Here is a 19653-nt window from a genome sequence, read left to right as displayed (position 1 = left end):
ATGGTATTGTCCAGCTACAGCTTTATCACATAAATGAGCTGCTTGCCTCAGCTAGACTTTAGATCAGGAGTTGGCAACTTACAGCCTGTGGTCCAGATCCAGTCCACCACCCAAAGTTATCCAGCCTGAGCAGAGCTCAGATAAATCCCTTTTCCCTGCTGAACCCTCCTGATCCACCCCCCCCCCCCGCTGGATTCAGCATGCCCATTTTGGGGGGGGGGGAAGGACGGAATTAGGATCTTAGTTACAAATAGGTATGCATAGGAATGCAACTGTAAACTTACTATTTAGCACTTTAAACCCACAAACAAGCTAATCAGAGATGACAGAGGGATAGAAATGTATGGGTTTCACTTCATGTCACAGTACTGAGTTAATAAACTGGCCATTAAGGGCCTGATCCTATTCAGGGCCTACACTGGCAGACTGCTTGATCCTTAAGGCCAGAGCCGCAGGTGCAGCAATTGCTCTGCTCTACTTGCAAAGCCCTGGAGACCACATGCAGGCTACACAAGTCCCACAGAATCTCCGCCACAGGTAAGTTGATGGGTTCTGGGGAGGGTTGAAATGCTTTGGGGCAGGGAGGGGGGACTGGGGTGGTTGGGAGTTTATCTCAGTGGCAATCACATATACCATATCCTATTCCCGTTTCCCAGACTGGACCCATCTCCTGACTCTCCTCAAACACCAGTTAAAGAACTAGAGTAGGTCTGAGGAGACCTATTAGAAACACAGCAGCCTATGTGGAGGTAAATAAAAATGTTCTTTGCTTACTTCTCCGGAGCCATCTATTTTCTTACTAGCCTATAGCATGCAGCATGTGCTCCTTTGGTGTTGCTGCACAATCAGAGCTGATGGGGGGGCAGATCAGTTCTAGATAGCTGAGCTTATGAGGTGCAGTCTAATCCAGGAAGCTGCTGGGGGTCTCCTCAGGGGAAGGGGACTTTGCTTTCCTTGAGTAAGGGCGCAGTCCCCAAAATAGCTGGCTATTTTGCTGGCGTAGACTCAAAAACCTCCATGTTAGGCTTTTCAGCCCGACACGGAGGACAGGATCTGGCAAAAGAGGCCTCCAATGGTTCCATCCTCCTCCAGGGCAGGTTCCTCCCTCCACCCTGCCGTCTCCCTGCCTCAGAATACCTCCTGAACACCTCAGAATGCCCATACCGCCACCTGGCAGTCTCACTCACTTCCAGGCAGCTTTCTTCTGGCGCTGACCTAGTGCCAGCGCTCCCTCCTCCTACATGCTTTATGGTATGTTTGCAAGACCTAGCACCGGTGGTTGAGCTCAGTGCCAGTGCTAATGGCCCTTGGGATTGGGACCTGAGTGTACAAATTGCTCAAAGAGCAACATCCTTGCTTTTTGTTGTGCAAATTGTCCTAAGTTTATGCCTTCATACTAAATGGAAGTTGTTGCGAGGAGGGTTAATCACTATTTCTTTGGAGAAGGAAAAGTTCTGATGCTGAGGTTATTTTTACATTGGTTCTCCATCAAAATCTTACAGAATATCATAACTGCTTGTAGGAAACATCCAAACTAGATTGCTCAAATGAATTAAAACTATTCCAAAGTATATACAGTACAAATACACATAGCATGAATCCCTGCAGATGGTTTACAATTTATCATTTGAGAGCCATAATCAATACGGCATTTTTGTAATCCAAGCTAAAAATATAGGATAGAAGCCACAAGATAAACCAGATCTTGCAAAAGATTAAGTGGCTTGCCAAGAAGAGGCCACATTCTCATGTACATTACATTATCAGTCTCATCTGAAGACAGTAAAATCACCTCTGATTCCAAAGTAATTAATAAAAGATTGTTGGGCACTGAAGTCAGTTTTAGAAATCCATTCTGCAAAAAAGTATATAAACACTGACAACTGCAAAGCAAAGTAACATGATAAAGACTATCCTGAACAGACTCAAACACTTGAATTAACGACACAAATTAATAAGAGGAGGTGGGAAGTATCTACTCTTCCTGGAGGCAGACATGTCCAACATCTGAGAACAAAAATTCCACACTACCACGTGGAAGGGACGGAAGTGATGCTGGGTGCACCAACTGAGAGGCAGCATCGGTTTCTTCATGCTGAAGAATAAGGCAAAAAAGAAAATGTGGTGTTAGATACTAAGGGCTATATTCAGAGTTTGCATAAGTGGATAAAAGCTCATGCTACTGAACTTCTGCCCCCCTTCCTCTCCACAGCAGCTCTTTGAAAAGCTGCTCCTGAGAATTGGTATACCCTTAGGAATAGGGTGGGATGGGCTATAGGGGCCGCAAAAGAAGGGAGAAATTGTTAAAAACAGGGCAAAATTGTTAAAAACATGTGTCCACGAGCATGATTCCACTAATTCTGCTTTTGCCCATTTTTTCAACTTTCTGCAGCCCCTAGATACCATCCTACCCTGTTTACAAAGGTCCCTAACTCCTGGAATGGCTTTTTGGGGAGATGCAGGATGCAGATGTGAGGGGAAAGGGGTTTCCCATGTCTGAACTTCCTTCTACTCATGCAAGGGCTGAATACAATTCAGAATGTTTTGGGGCCCAATCCTATCCAACAATCCAGCACCAATGCAGCCATGTTGTCTCAAGAAACCACAAAATCAACTTTGGAACCTGAATTTTTCAAACCCAGAAGCAAAATATGCTGGGGGGGGGGGAATCACACAAAGTTCTCTGAGAAATTCTTAAATCTTAAATGCTGAATCCATTTACCCTGTAGACCTTGAGCTTCAATAGCCTTTTGGATAGGCCTTATCTTCTTTGTTAAAGCAATTTAATTGGGGACAGAAGGGCATGGTCAGCTTTGCAAAAGGAAGATTTTTAGAGTTCAGTTTCACATTTCTTACAGCTGTTAGATACTCTCTCATTCTGTCAGGTAATGAAAGTGCCCTGAATTCCCTTAGTGTTAACAAGTTGCTCAGAAATCTGGGAACATTCCATACCCTCTGGCTATTGCCCAGCAGTATCCAGCGTCTAATTCAAGGGTGTCAAGCCCGCAGCCCGAATGCAGTCCCCAGAAGCAATTTATCTGGCTCCCATTATAATTGGGTTCTCCCAGCATGATAATTGGGCTCTATCATATCTTGAAAATATGAACAAGATTTGTACATTTTCTCTTGTAATGAGTTTCTAATGAGCAGCTAATGAGTTTCTATGTTATTTCTGGCCATCATCTGCTTCATATTGCCACTTTCTGCTTAATGATGTCACTTCAAGTCCTTAGCAGGCATCATGAATGCTAACTGTGGCCCTCTATATGAAATGAGTTTGACATCCCTGGTCTAGTCTGTGGAACCACTAGCCACAGGCTGTTGAGATGGCACCTGGAGTAGGGTGTGTGTGTGTGTGTGTGTGTGTGTGTGTGTGTGTGTGTCTGTCTGCCTGTCTGTCAACTGTGCAAGAAGGAAGTCATTGGCAGTTATGTGGTTTAATGGAATAACAGTTGCTCATGGATCTTAACATTCCTATCTAAAAGGTTCCCCTCCTGATATACTACAAAGTAACAGGCCACTACCACTGCATGGAACCCAAAACCTATGGCCTTATCAGTGGGTGTTACAAGGCAGCTGTGCTGGGTACTGCAGGCCAGCCTAAAGCTGAGCACCAACGCTGTATTGGGGAAGTGTTGCCTGGCATTACTGTGAAGAGGAAAGGGCGTTGTTACCAAGAGCTAGAATACTAGGGAGCACACTAGGGAGTTCTGGATCAGTATCCATGTATTGGGAAAGGGTTTTGTTTTTTCCCCAAAATAATCCCATTTCTATATGTTTTAGTGTGCGAGTGTTGTATTTTCCAGATCTTAGAATTTGTCTACAAAGCCTGAAATTCAGTTCAGTAACTACATCACATGAGAAAAATCTTGATAAAGTGGAAGATCAAATCTATTACACATAACAAATTCTGACACAGGAAAACACCCTGTTGTCACGGAGCACCTGGACTTCAGGTCTATCAGTATCGGAATGGATTTTTAAACAGCCTCAGCTGCTAATCTGGAAGTAATAAGAATAAGATGTTCAAAATAAATTCTCTCTCCTATCCTCATATTCTTTTTTCAGCTTCCCCTGTTGTAGCCTCTGTATTATTTGCCATTTTTTATTTTGGGTACTTTGAGCCAACATTGGCTCCAAGCCCAGGGCCTATTTTGTGCCAGATGTATTCTGTAAACACGTTTCAAGATGGCAATTGGATAGTGGGGTGATGGTTAAGTTCATGCTGGGACTTTCCAGTAAGTCTTATGATATTTCCTCCATTTCCTACTCCACTATCCCTCCTCACTTTTTCTATACACATTTAAAAACAAATTTCTCACTTTTGAACATCAAAAGTTAGCTATTAATGGTTTTAAGATGCCAATATTCTGATCTTTGCAACGATGCTTTAATCTGAAAAAATAGATATGTGAATGGCAGGGGTTCAAAAGGTTGATACTACTGAGAGTCTCCAAATTAAGAAACACATTCTTCAAAAACCCCTGCCCCCATCCCTGAAAACTAACAGAATGTAAGGCACAGTGGCTCAACTGCTAGAAATCTTCCCCTCGAATTTTCAGGGACCCAAAAATCTCATTTGGAACATCCATTCTACCACAAGTCATGTCGTACATGTTGAATGCACCATGATGTCGTACCTGTGGCCACCCACTGAAAGAAACAACTGCATTCACTTGAGTAAAACCTCCACTTTCAAAGAGAAAAGTGACACAGCATGGCAAACCACCATTACAAAATGTTACCATTGTAGCAGCATGCACTCCATCTTGTGAGCCAGTGAAAACTCACTCGAAATAAACAGCTGACATTATAGAGCAGGGGTACCCAAACCCTGACCCTGGGGCCACTTATGGTCCTCGAGGACTCCCAATCTGGCCCTCAGGGACACCCCAGTCTCCAGTAAGTCTCTGGCCCTCCAGAGACTTGCTGGAGCCCATGCTGGCCTGATGCAACTGCTCTGAGCATTACAGCCAACTGTCTGACCTCTCGCGTGAGCTGTGGGACGAGGGCTCCCTCCACTGCTTGCTGTTTCACTTCTGTGATGCAGCAGTAGTAGCAAAGGAAAGGTTGGCCTTGCTTTGTGCAAAGACTTTTATAGGCGTTGAGCTATTGCAAGACCTTCATTCATTCATATAAGTTCCATCTCTAATATAGTCATTATGTAAATTTATTCAAATTTGAAATGTAAATTAATTCTTTTTTTTCCACGGCCCCCGACACAGCGTCAGAGAGATCATGTGGCTCTCCTGCCAAAAAGTTTGGACACCCCTGCTCTAGAGGTTCTGGGATAAACTTGCTATCTCATTAGCAAGCTCACAATTCATCTGAAGCATGGTTGCACTCCGAGAACAACAGACGCATACTAATTCACTTTAATAATAATCCCTGCATATGGTGTGTGTTTGCTTTTTATCCATTCCATTAGTTTAGAGTTAGTTCTCTCACATTTTAAAGATACTGGTCAAAAGGAAAAAAAAAATTCTACATATTATATAAAATATAATTTAAAGCTAGAAATAAAATGCTGCAATAAATGTGTAGCCATAGGCTCTAGAACAGGGGTGCTCAATAGGTGGATCGCGATCTACCGGTAGATCGCGAGGCAAAATGAGTAGATCGCGGAGTGCCGACCCCCCCTTCAGGTGCCTCTGGGAGGAAACGCCGGGAGTAAGGCCCATTGTACTCAATGAGGCTTACTCCCAGGTAAGTGTGGCTAGGATTGCAGCCTCACAGCCTAATCCTAGGCATGTCTACTCAGGAGTAAGTCCTGTTATACTCAGTGGGGCTCAAGGTACACCAACATACATTGTACACATAAATGTTATGTTATGATGGCGCGAACATTGTAAAAAAAACTCTGGTAGATCTCCGGGCCTTGCTGGGTTTCAAAGTAGCTCTCAAGCCAAAAAAGTGTGAGCACCCCTGCTCTAGAATGTTCTAACTGACTTCTCAGACATTGCCCAGGAAAAAGCATGTTCAGCATTACTTTCTAAAGTTCTCTGAAACATTCACAGCAAAGACATGTGAATTTTTGATATATACCATTTGACACATTTTTTGATTCTGGCATAATGAAGATGAACCACAATGAAGATATGAAAATAAGTCTTTAGATAATAAATGGTTCTCCCTCTGTCTGCCTGGGTAGCCCATTTCTTGGAAATTTTCTCTGCTACTGACTCTTGTGAATCCCCTACCCTTACCCCCTCAAACCTCCCAGAATGGCCATCCGTTACCCCAGATGAGGTGGTAGAGCTGATTAATACTCTGAAACCAAGGAAAACTCCCGGCCCCGATAACATTCTGTGCGAAATTTTATCCAGCAACCCCTCATGGTGGTCGGAACCCCTATCCAAGCTTTTTTACTTTAGTTAACCAAACTGGTCTTTTCCAAATTCCTGGCTTTCCTCAACCCTCATCCCTATTTTTAAGAAGGGTGATCCCTGCCATCTGGGGAATTACAGACCAATTAGTCTTCTTTCCTTCATAGGGAAGCTTTACTCTAAATACTTACTCACCAGATTATCATCTTGGGCTCTTTCCAAAGCCCTCCCGGGTAGAGAACAAATCGGCTTCCGCCCAGGTGCTTCTACTGTCGATCACGCCTTTCTGCTTTCCTACTTGGTCGAGAAATATTCTGCCCACCATGGTACCAAACTCTTTGCGGCTTTTATAGATCTCCGCGGAGCATCTGATTCTATTAACAGGGCCATGCTGTGGAACAAACTGGCCAGCTGTGGGATAGATCCCCATCTGCTTTTTCTAATTTGCCGCCTCCACTCATCTAATTTCTGTAGGGTTCATCTTGATGGCCTGGGTACCACCTCCGACAAAATTCCCATCAACAAAGGAGTTTGCCAAGGCTGTATACTCGCTCCTCTCCTTTTCAACTTATTTTTGGCAGATTTACCCATTCACCTATCCAGTGGTCAGAATTCCCCTCCCTTTCTCAATGGTGTCCCTCTCCCCATTCTTCTCTATGCAGATGAAGCAGTCCTCCTGTCTGTCACAAGATTGGGCCTACGCCGCTTATTATTTTCTTTCCAAGACTATTGATCTACGTAATGATTTAACAATTAATTCTGAGAAAACCAAAATCTTGGTTTTCGCTAAATCCTGGGCCCCGCTCCCTTGGAAGATAGGCAATCTTTCTTTTCAACAGGTTCAAATTTTTAAATATTTGGGGATTACCTTTCACTTTCATCACAGTTGGCTCCCTCATAGGAAATCTGCTGTCTCCCTATCCTCACTTCATTTAAATGCTATTGCCCATTTTCATTATTCTAGTGGCAATCAATACATTCCGGCTGCTCTCCACGTATTAAAACTAAAATTCTTTCCCAACAGTTGTATGGTGCCCCCATCTGGATTGAGGCTGCGAACCAAGATCTGGACCAAGTGGCAGCCTCTTTCCTCAGATGAATTCTGGGGGTTCCCAACCTAATTAGATTATCTACCCTGTGCTTGAACTAGGGATCCACCTCCCTTTCACCATCGCGTGGCCCCTCACTTTCAAGTTCTGGCTTCGTCTACACTTAAACATTCATTCTGAGTCCCTCTTAAAAGATCTACTAAAGGACTCTTATCTTTCTATGTGGTTCAAACTTATCGATCTCAAGCTATTATCATTAGGTTTGTCCCCCGAATCCCTCGCAGATATTAACTTCCATAGGGCCCATTCAATCATCAAATCCAAACTTTGGGAATTTGAATTTAACCAACTCTCTTCCACTCTTAATCCCACCTGTTCTCAGTTTTTTGGTCTTCTCCCCTCACTTGGTCGCCCTTTCAATTATTTCAGTAATCTAATTAACCCTATCAAAAGGAGAGCGTTCATGCTCACGAGATTTAACATCTTTCCCTCAGCCGTTCATTCTGGCAGATTCTCCAATATCCTGCGTGACCACGGATTATGCCCTTTCTGTTCCCTAGAACCGGACACAGTGGACCACATATTACTTTGTTGCCCGGCTCATCAATCCCTCCGAGATACACACCTGAAAACCTTCTTGTCTACTTTTTCTGGTATTTCTACAGAACCTTTACTTGTCCTTCTGGGTGACAACTCTGTGGCTACCACCAATGCAGTAGCAGAGTTTCTTTCCGTAGTTTCCAAGTTAAAACGCCCACCTTGATCCCATGTCCCTCCCTTGTTTCCTCCCTTTTTTTCCTTATTAGTCCCTTGTTGTGATTTTCTCTTTGGTATCATAGCCACTGTTATTTATTGTTTTTTTAATGCCAATAAAGGTTTATGGATGGATAATAAAATGGTTCCATTATTCTTCTACTATGTATTTTTACATCTTGTTATATATTTTTCCAGCAAGTGTGCAATGAAATTATCCCTAAATTAAGACCTGTTTTGGGACAGCGCTTTCATTCAATAAATGTTCTTACACATCCTTAAGAATGAAAGTCCTTCTTCGAAAGCAAAATACTGTAAATACTTCAGTACTTTCCAAAACTAGCAGGTCATCAAGCTTAAGAAACACTTAAAAGAAACAAAAATTAATATATTCAAAATCATGTAAGGCAGATCAGAAAGTAACCACATGATAAGAATATCTGAACACAGAGAACAATTCATTCTAAGAACAAAAGTGGAAGAACAGAATGACAAAATGTATTTTCTGTCCCTTGTGTACTTATTTTTGGACAAGGGAAAGGGCAGTTTTCAGTTTCATAATCATTCTTTCACACTTTACATAACAGTTTTTCCTTTGAGGATGCAGGGCAAATCACCAAATTCAGGTTCTCAAAATTATCCATGCATTCCCCAATGAAAATGCAAGACAAGAATATGGGTGAAACAGGTCACTCTTGTTAATAGGTGGTTAGAAGGAGAGAGAAGACCTGTAGCAGGAACAGCGCAATAGTTGGGAACAGTATAAGTGACAGAACTATTGGTTTCAGCGTGGGCAGCTTTGTTCTAGGTTCTGTCTGCCTGAAAAGTGAAATCACAGTGTGAAACAAAATATGGAACAATGCTCATCTGAAAAGAATAACTAGAGGTGAAATATCTTTGTTTTAAGGGTCACTCTTGTTAATAGGTGGTTAGAAGGAGAGAGAAGACCTGTAGCAGGAACAGCGCAATAGTTGGGAACAGTATAAGTGACAGAACTATTGGTTTCAGCGTGGGCAGCTTTGTTCTAGGTTCTGTCTGCCTGAAAAGTGAAATCACAGTGTGAAACAAAATATGGAACAATGCTCACCTGAAAAGAATAACTAGAGGTGAAATATCTTTGTTTTAAGGGAGAATTCAGAATGCTGGTATTTTCTTTCTTGTTACTAGCAGGGAACATTTTGTAACATGTCTTTGAACCTTCACATAAACCATTTAAAAATATTTTCCTTACAATTTAAAAAGGAAACAGGATAAACAATATTTCTTCTAATATGTAGTAAGAAATTCCATTAACCCTCCACTGATGTCAAGATCTACTGTATCAAACCAAGATTGTACCCCCTTTAAGCCAAAACAATAAAATATCTGGGGGATTGCATTATGCATGAGACTATCTGCAAGTAAAACAAAATCAACACCATATTATGAACTTTCCTTTTCCAGTAAAAACAACAACAACAACAATCACCTATTAGTCATCAGGGTCAATAACACTCCACAATGTGAATTATTAACACCTCCAATAATGGATCACAGGATCTAAGCAACCTGCCAGTGTTTAAACATAAAATCACATAGTGAGCCCAAGCCTGAGCTCTTACCACCAGGCCTCTACCTGTGCTGGGTGTTCTAAATGTGTTGTAAGGCACATCTACAGCCCTCAGCACCGGAGCTAGCCGGCGCTGGGCTAGTGTCAGTGGAATACTGTCAAGTGGCAGAGAGGTAGGTGGGGGCATGGGGAAAACGGGGAGGAGATGTTCTGGGGAAGGGGGCGGGGAAGAGGTGTGCTGGAGGAGGGAGCGAAGCAGGAGGAAGATGGGATTGGTAAAGCTCAGTTCCATCAGATCCTGAGCTATGTGTCGGGTTGCGCTGCCCAGTTTGGAGGTTCTTGATTCTACAGCATCAAGTAACTCAATTGCAGGGCCACTCCCCCTGAAGAGCCAGTGGCGGCTGCCCTGTTGTGTACAGAATGTCGCAGCAGCCGTTTTGGCATCGCTGCAGTCCCAGTGCAATGGACAGCTCGGGATTGGGCTGTGTGTCATTAACCTTTAGAACAGGGGTCTCCAAACTTTTTGGCCAGAGGGTCGCATCAAATGTCTGGCACAGTTTTGAGCGCCGAAAAAAAATTTAAATATAAAATTTATATAACTAAATTAGAGATGGAACTTAGATGTGTGAATAAATGAATGAATGGGCTCATTCATTCAACCTCTCTGGCCCTTAGAACACCCTCAGATGCAACCAGAGCATAGTTCCAGTCATGTCTGGCAAAGTGGGCCAAGGGCTTTCAGGGAACAAGAGGCTGGCTGCGGGATGGATAGAGGCTCGCTGTGAGCCACATCTGGCTCCCGGGCTGGGGTTTGGAGACCCCTGTTTTAGAACATTAATATAAATGCAGTAAGTAATTAGAACTTTTTGGTTTCGCTTTAACTACACTGTTAAAGATATTTTATGTAGTTTGTTTTCTTCTCTCTTTTTTCTTTTTCTTCTTTTCTATTTTTATTATTTTTGTTTTTTATGTATATTTATGTATTTTTATTAATGTTTATTGTTTTTCCTTTATTATATTATTATAAAAAAACATCATTTAAAAAAAAATTATCGCAACCCACTTCCCAGTTCTGATAGCTAAACCAGAAGTGAGTTGCGATCTTTTTTGTAACATTCTAGAAGCCACAGGGAGCCCTACGGAGTGCTCTGCAGGGCTCCCCACACCTCTGGACCCCAGCAGCAAGTAAGTAAAGTAAAACCAGCCCCCCTACCACTGCAGTGGGACGATCCCTGGGATTGTGTTACTGCTTTCCACCCTGCCCATGCAAAGACTTACCCTGGTTCTTGAACTGCAGTTTGAGAACCAGTGCCCATTAGGATTTTTACAATAACAAGTTCTATCTTCCAAGACCACCTTCATTCCAAGAGGAGTCCTTCATCGGTATGTTGTTAATACTGCTGCTGATGTGCTTAGTTTTCAGTCTTTACGCTGCCTAGACCAGTGTAGGCAGTAACAGACCTATGCATGTCTATGCAGAACTATTCAAATGGCCCTCAGAATTGTAAGAATATACATACCAATTTTTCAAAAGACTTAGGGAGAGAAGACCCTGAAATATTATATGGTCATTCAAACCTCTTTGGTTGGGAAATAATTGGGGTACAGAGTTGCAGAAAGACTTCCGTTAAAGTTTTATGAGTTCTTTCCCAGCACCAAAGAGCCTCCCAACCCCTTATTTTTGTCTCAAGATTATAAACAGTTATATATGTTACTGTCAACACTATACTTTTGTTTACAAAAACCAACAAATGGGCCCCAGTTAGGGAAGAAAAAACAACCTTTTTTCTGCCTTCCATCCATTAATTTAACAATTTCACTCACACTTGGGAACCCATCAAAATTTAGTGATCTTTTCCTTTTCTGCTGGTTAAACCAGTTTTTGGTAACAATAATTTAAGCTGCTGTTAATAAATTTGTAATTAAAAGTGGTGTACACGCATCTAATAACCCAGTAGCGTAACCCTATACTTATCTACACAGAAGTAAGTCCTAGTGAATTCAATGGGATTTACTCCCATGTAAACATACAAAGAACTGCAGCTCAGGTAAAAAAGCTTTTGGACATAACAGCAAACTATAATTAGTAAACATTTAAAAAGCTAAAACACCTTTCTTACCTGTGTACCAATAGTCTCCTGGAAGCAACGCCCAAGTTGAGTTTTAGCAGAAATAGGATACACATGAGAAACAGGCTGCTGATGCGTGTAGGTTGAATGTACTTTCTGGGTCTTTTGAAATGGCAGACTTTGATAAACCTGAGAATGTCCAGAATGTGATGGTTTTGCTTTCTGCCCTGATGATGTGCTGTCAATTCTTGAAACTTGGTGGAACTGCACGGAAGCTTCGGGAGGATGTTTCACATGGATGTTCACTATGTTAGGAGGAAATTTCACTGGAAAAATGGAATAAAAAAAGTAAGCAAGGCCATTGTTAAACTTTATTAATAACAAACATCTGGTAAAAATACAATAATTTGTAAAGCTATATCTTATATATCCAGAATCTTGGCAGAAGACAGAAAGACTATATTACTCGTAGGTGTACACTGAAGAAGATACCAGAATTCAGAAAATAGAATATATTTCTATTAGGATAGAAAAAATAGTTCTGTTCAAGAACTAGAAGTTATTGGCAACTTCTTAAATGACTTATTAAACACTCAGGAAGACTATGGTGAGTTACTCTTTTATGTGAAAAGATAACTTAAAACACGTTGCCAGAAGTTAGTCACACACAAATCCACCTGGGAATGACAATGTCCTAAAACTGGTTTAGTAATTCACTGCCTGGTGTGGAATTTAAAATCTGTACTTATTCTGATAGGCAGCTTGCATTTCTTCATGAGAACCATCTCCTGCCCATAGTCTAGAGGTCATACACATGTTTGAACATGTACCCACATTTTTCTGAAAAGTTAACTTTGGGCTGTCAGAAGTGGTTGGAGCTATTTTGTCAAGTGCCTGGCAATTACAGAAAGCTGCTGGAGAATTTCATCTTTCTGGCTTCAGAATTTGGTGTTTCACTAGGCAAGGAGAAAACTGAGGGACAATCTATATGCCTTACTTTTCTGAGTATAGACCTGGACACAGTTGCAGGCTGTAATCACTTTCTTGAAGACAAGATTTGTGAATTGGTGCTGGGCCCTACATGGATCTGAAGCTGGTGCAGATGTCTCCTGGCTCTAGGACCTTGGATTGGTGAGGCTGCAAGGGCCATGTGGGCCTCTCTAGTGTACTAGAAAGTAAGGTTATGAGCATTCAGTCCTGGAGCTTCAAAGTTTTAGGCTAGCTCCTGCACTTGAGTCAGATAGCCCCAACCCAACTGAACACTTTTTGGTCAGACTTGCATGCCCAAAGGGTACTGCGGCTATCAGCAAGAGGCTATAATCCAAATGCCTTTTTGACTTTTATAAGGCCATCTGCCAATTTTAAGTGATCAAAGCAACTGTCGCTGCTTTTATGCGCTCTCTCTCTCTCTCTCTCTCTCTCTCACTCTCTCTCTCTCTCTCATTTCTATCTGACAGTAAAAATATTAAAAGGGCTAGCAAAATCTAAAGGACTGATGCTCAGATGCTGAAGGGGGAACACACTGACTTTAAAAATGAATACATAAAATAAGAATATCTCAGTAGTCTGTTGTTGCTCTGAAAGCCGGAATTATTTTCTGCTTCCAAATGAACAAAAGTGAAATACCTTATGAAACAGGCTTTCAGTAACATTGCTTAGGCGGCAATTCTATACACAATTATATGGGAATAAGCCCCACTGAACCCAGTGAAACTTACTTCTGTGTAAACATGCATGGGTTTGCACTGATATTGTTAAACCATCTAAGGAAAGGAACATCCCATCATTCTGATAGACTTTGAATTCCAGCTATGTTTAAAGCTATGTGGACAGATGTTATGACTGTCTCTTGTCTGAAAATAAAAAGTTAAGTTAAACTACAGCTAATAGGGAAAATTAGTCACAAAAGGGAAGTGTTTACCTTTTACTCCTTGCTGTCCAGGCATCGTCAGCGGTAAAGTATGTGTAGAATGGATGACATGCGATCCCACGGTCTTGCTCGCCTGCTGAGGATTTTGATAAAGTTTTGGAGCACTGCTGCTTTGCACTGGGATCTGACAGAGTTTACCAGTGAAATTAGGAGGGCACTGGCACTTATCTCTAGAACTACACTGGCCTCCATTCATGCAGGGAAGATGACAAATAACTGAAAGAGAAAACAGGGAAAGATTGGTGTTCATTTCTTTTCTCTTATTTTTAGTGTGGTCATCTTGCTTGATGAGTGGCAGATGGATTCTCATTTACAGTGCATTTTCTGCTCAAACCTTTATTACTTCAGTATCTAGTAAAATACAGCATACAGACTCCAAGGCTACATTTCAATAAACTCCCAACCAATCCTATCCTCCTCCCTGCTGGTCGTGCCAAAAACAAGTGTATTCGGGGGGGGGGGATGAAGATGGGGGAGCCTTGAGAGGCAAAAGAAGATTTAAACCCCCTTACACCTCTGTAAGTCTCCCACTCTGCAATGGGCGTTCACCACAATTTTGTTAGCACATGTCCAAGGAGAGAAAGTGGGTGGGGAAGCTTCAGGAAAGGCAGATAGGATCCAGCAAGCATGACTGCAGCCAAATTCATTCTCTCCCTCAGTCTCCCCACTATCATTACGCTTCCTTTTCCAATTTCACCTCTCCTCGTCCCCATTCCACCCTCCTGCACCCCTCCCGTCTCTCCCACTCGATCACCTGTCTCAGCAAGTGGCGGGAGAACCAAGAAGTGCTGCTGAAAAGCGCTTTATGGCTCTTTTTCAGCAGCTAGCACTGGTGGATTGTGTGTTCCACCAGCACACAGTCCATATAGGGATGTGCTGCTATTTGGGAGAAAACCAAAGATATGGGAGTAATCTAACATAGACTTTGACCCTGCTGGACAGAGACTTTGTCCATTTTGCACTTTAATATTCATGTGCCATTTACATACAAATGCATACCCTGCCTTTTCTCTCAAGTGCTCAAGGCAACTTGTTAATTGGTTACCAATTAATATAATCTGCAAAATAATTTAAAATGTTACAAGAAAAATTAGCCACAGACTATCAAAGTGCATATTTATTTCTATAAGAATACACTGATAAGTAAAATTGACCCATTTTTTTAAAAGCGTCCAATGAGTGTCATTATTCCTTTCAATTCCAATGCTTGAGATGGTGAGAAATCACTTTTGAGGACTGCTCAGAAACTGAACTCTCAGAGATCGATCTTGCAGCAGGATAGGTGGTGATAAACCAGAGCCAGCGGAGGAGCCAAGACAGACCTTAAGGTCTTCTTGGTCTGAACTCACCAACTTTGTTGGAGAGACTGAAATACAGATCATCAAAAAGAAAAAGTTTTCAGAATTCCAGTCTAGGGCTTTGTGGGTGCTGAGAAATAGCAGCTGCCAGGACATTTTTCCACAAATAAGGTCTAAATTGAGTTGAGTGATTATGATTTGCTTATTTGGTAAATTTAAAGCAATGTGGGCATGAATCCACTTTGTGTTCTTTGCCAAAGCAAAACAAACAGCAATCATACCCCTAAGCAGTAAGAACTGCAGCTAGCAACTGCAACACATTTTAACAGTATCAGCCATGCCATAGGTACACATAGCAGGAGGAAAACCTGAAAAAAAATTCCTGCACAATGTCCAACTACACTAGAATACAAAAAAAAAGAAACTCCCCTCGCCCCCCAAAAAGTTAGGAGATGCTAAAGTTTGCTGAAAAGGCACAACTTCATAGATGATATTTCCTGACCTGCTGCTAGTCAAGGGCAGTTGTCCCATTCCTTGAGGCTTGCACAGGTAGTAAAAAAGTTTCTTTCAAGGGGAAGGGCAAAAGCATTGGGTCCTTAGCTGTAGCTCTCAGGGTTGGCATCAGCATAAAGCTTCACTGAATAGCTGCAGAGGACCAAGCACCTTGAAAGGGCGCACTAATCATTACTGCATAGGCTTTCTGGAGAGGCCTGGGTCCAGCCAACAACTGGAGATTAGGTAGGCGCCCCTCTGCTTACCATGGTGCTGAATGTGGGTCACTTTCATTCTCAGTTGATCAGTAGCAGCAACATTCTCAGCAGTTGCTTTACACCACTTTTCAACTCCCACCCCAATGCTGCCCCCATGCAGGTCACAATGCTACACTGCTCTGTGAGAAGAAAAATCAGGATAGGCCAGCAACAGCAACAACTCATGGTTGGTGCTGCTGCTGTCCTGCTGAGAATGAAAGAAACTTGCATTACTGAACAGGAATTGGCCACTTAACTCCAGGTTTTCCTGGACAACATTGATTATCTTGATCTTTCCAGTCTGGTTTCAGATTTGATTATAGAACTGAAACAGCCTTGCTGATGATGAACACTGGGGAGTGCTTCCCTGTAAGCTCTGCTGGACTTCTCATCAGCTTTTGATATCATTACTCAGGGTATCCTTCTGAACTGCTGGGTAGGGAAGGGACTACGTATTTTTTATAGGGGCTCTATCTTTTGGGTAAGTTCCAGAAAGCAGGGCTGGAAGGACTGAGGCTCAACTCCTTGGCCACTGGCCTACAGCGTCCTGCAGGGTAGAACTTGTCCCCCATGCTATTCAACATCTATATGAAGCCGCTGAGAAAAGCTACTGGGGGGGGGGGGTTTGAAGTGTGACATCATTGATGTGCCAACAACACCCACTCTGCATCTCCTTTCCCTCTGGCACTAGGGAGGCTGTGGAGATCCTGAATCAAAGCCTGGCAGCTGTGAAAGGCTAATAACTGAAATTAATCCTAGCAAGGCAGAGGTGCTGTTGGTCAGTAGGAAAGCTGATTCTGGGTTGGTTGTTTAACCTGTCCTATACAGGGGTGCACTCCCTTGAAGGATCAAGTGCACAAACTGGGGCTGTTCCAAGAGACAGGTGTGGCAGCTATGGCCAAGAATGCCTTTGCCCAGCTTATGCCATTGCTGCACCAGATGCAGCCCTTCCTGAAGAAAGGAGACTTGGCAACAGCCACATCTGGTCTTAGTCACATCTCATTTCAACTACTGTAACACACTACTTGGGGCTTCCCTTGAAGACTGTCCAAAAACTGCAACTGACTAGTGACTAGTGCAGTGACAAGTGACTATACATATAACATGGTCAGAGCATTTTACACCTGTACTCTTTGAACTGCAATTAATTAGAGTATGCTTCCAGGCACAGTTCAGGGTGTTGGTTATTACAATTAATATTAATATGAATCTCCCAGATCATTTTGCCTGCACTCTGAAGTTGCCTTCTGAGGCTCTGATTTGTGTCCCACCACATTAGAGGCAGGAAGGCAGGACCAAGCTTTCTCTGAGTGGCCACAACGCTACCTACTTTAAGTAGGCAATGAAAACCTTTGGGTTTGTTTAGCTTTCTACTGAGTTATTTTAGCCCTCTGTTTACTTATTATGCATTTTGCTACTTGTTGCTCTGTTTCACTATTATTGTTTTTAAAATATTACTTAACTGGAAGTTTTAAATATTTTAAATAACTGGAATGCTGTAGACTCCCATGATGGCCCCTTTGATGGTTCCAAAAGGTGGCCTAGAAGTGTCTTTAAAATAAATTTAAAAAAAAAGCTCTAGAATGTTCCCAGAGGTGGTTTTTCACAGATTCAGAATCAACATGTGGGACAGCTCAGAAACAAAGAAGAAGTGAGCACTTATGTCTTACCACTACTATAAAAGGCCAGTATTAAAAAAGAATGTGCATGTTTTCTATTGAGAAGAGAGTTCCAGACACATAATTCACTTCACTTATAAAAAAGACAGCTACTGGACAGGCAAAGAGCATTTTTTTTGCCATCTACATATCACTCAAAGGAGACGCAGCAACATTTATCACAGCATCCTAACCTTATTATTTGTATAAATGGACAGGCAGCTTAATAACACAACTGTCCATTTGCATTAAAATTTTGGGGAATTTGGAGAATTAGGGTGCAATCCTAACCACGTGTTAGGCTGACGCAAGTCCCTTGCGCCAGCCTAGGAGGGTTGCAAACATGCCATAAAGTACATTTGCACCTTCTTGGGAGTAAGGTGCACCAGCGCACAGCTGCATCCAGCCTCCTTGGTGGCTTAGGGAGGAAGCCTTGCGTCAGCTGAGCTCAGCCAATGCAAGGCTCTGGGGTGGGCAAGGAGGAGGTGGAAGGGAGGTGTTCTGGGGTGGGGGGAGAGGAGGTGAAGGGCGGCCCTGGGGACAGGCGGGCAAGTGGGGAGCAGGAGGCGGGGCTGGGATTTGGCTGTTATGCTTCAAGCCACTCTGCTCTCCTTGGACTTGTGCCACTTCAGGAGTCCCATAGAGACGGCAGTGGCTTACCCGGAGGTAAGCGGAAGAATTTCCCCTTACCTCAGGTTGAGCCACTTTGGCGCCCTATCTTGCGCTGCATACAGCGCAAGCCTCCTGGCTTGTCTGTTCCAGCACAAGATAGGATTCCGTTGTTAGTGTGATAATCTTCATTTTACTGGTCAATAAGGCAGTAATCTTTTTTGTTTTTTCCTTCATTTTCCCAGCAAGCTCCTGTCCTGTTCTTTGTATGAATGCAAACTAAAGCCCTTCCACACCAACTGTAACAGAAAACATATGCAAATCATTAGGTCTAAAGCAGGGACCAAGCAGTGAAGACACCACCATTATACATGTAGTCACATAGTCTCCCCTTAGGCAAGCTTCCCATGGTAACTAACAAAATTAAAAGCAAAAAACAGAGTGACATATCAACAATATAAAACCACAAAAAAGAAAAAATCCTTAGCATGGAAGTACAAGCCAATATTAAAAGGCTTATGTCCCAAATCCCCACCAGACTACGTGATGCAGCAGCACCAATAGAGCGAACAATGCATCCTATAGTGTTTTTTTTGGGGGGGGGGCAACCAATTAGAGTTTGTGAATGGCATCACTGGGAATAAACAGAGGCAATTAAAAGTGACAGCAAGGGAAAGCAATGCATACAGATAGGTGAACATCATCACAAAGAGTGATGACAAGTTTTCAGAAAGGGTGATATTCTTCAACATTCTGAACGTGTTACTGAAAACCTCTGTGAGAAATTTCAGCTCAGCCCTAACAATGCAGACTGTTCCTTACAATAAAGAACATGATGAGAGAAGGGAGCATTATTTTAATGAGCTTATAAAATGTGATCTATCAGCTATGAGAGTCAAAATACACACTATGTTATATTAAGCATGTAGTTTGGCCCTTTAGTGCTTGTAAAGTGACATAGGTTGGGGTGTGTGGCTGTGGAGGAAAGGAAGCTTTTCTAAAATCCTGATCTGGATTGACAGCTACCTCTACAGCTTCTCTTTCCCCTAAGAGGACAAGCTTCTGTCCAGGTGAAGCAGCAGCTGCAAGGGGAAAATCCACATTGACACTACAACAGGGGGAAAGGGCGAAAGCCCTATGTTCATATGCCCCAGTCCTCAACCTGATTGTGGCCAGCTGTGGCTGCTATTTCATAAGCAAGGACCAAGCAACACATTTAGGGTGATGTTTTATTAGGCCCTCAGACTGTGGATCCTTTCAGAACAAAACATTGCACTGCTGTTCAAGTAGATAACTAGCATTGCAATCCTATACACATTATCCCAGAACTAAACATAATGAAACTTACTTCTGAGTAGACATGCACAGGATTGCACTATAGCGTGACTATTTAGACCGGCATTATTTTCCACTGTCATAACTTCTTAGCAGTATGCTAAATTTAGTAGTTTACATTATAGAAAATCCAAGTGAATGATTCTCAGTAATTGCTGAAGACTACATGAAACATGAAAAATTCATTTCATAGAGATAATCTCCATGCAAGGAACAAGAAGCATGTGTGTGCTTACACAATCTTTTTTAAAATTATCAGTTTTTAAAGCAGAACTATGAGCAAAGCAATCACTTCATTTACAGTTAGAAGCAGGAAACCCACCAGAGA

The 19653-nt window shown here is 42.4% G+C and overlaps 1 protein-coding gene across 9 annotated transcripts in view; it reads right to left on the bottom strand.

The window, feature by feature from the left end:
- LTBP1 (latent transforming growth factor beta binding protein 1) overlaps nt 1-19653 on the bottom strand; it is a 244734-nt gene that overhangs the window by 140053 nt on the left and 85028 nt on the right. For all 9 annotated transcript variants that reach the window (XM_066618199.1, XM_066618207.1, XM_066618215.1 and 6 more), the window contains 2 exons: nt 13668-13892; nt 11798-12072 (listed from right to left, as the gene is read on the bottom strand). In XM_066618199.1, coding sequence (XP_066474296.1) covers nt 11798-12072; nt 13668-13892 — 500 coding nt within the window. The remainder of the gene's footprint in view (nt 1-11797; nt 12073-13667; nt 13893-19653) is intronic.

Source organism: Tiliqua scincoides, chromosome 1 (genome assembly GCF_035046505.1).
Source record: "Tiliqua scincoides isolate rTilSci1 chromosome 1, rTilSci1.hap2, whole genome shotgun sequence".
Lineage (NCBI taxonomy): Eukaryota > Metazoa > Chordata > Lepidosauria > Squamata > Scincidae > Tiliqua > Tiliqua scincoides.
This window is presented reverse-complemented; position numbering and strand designations above follow the sequence as displayed.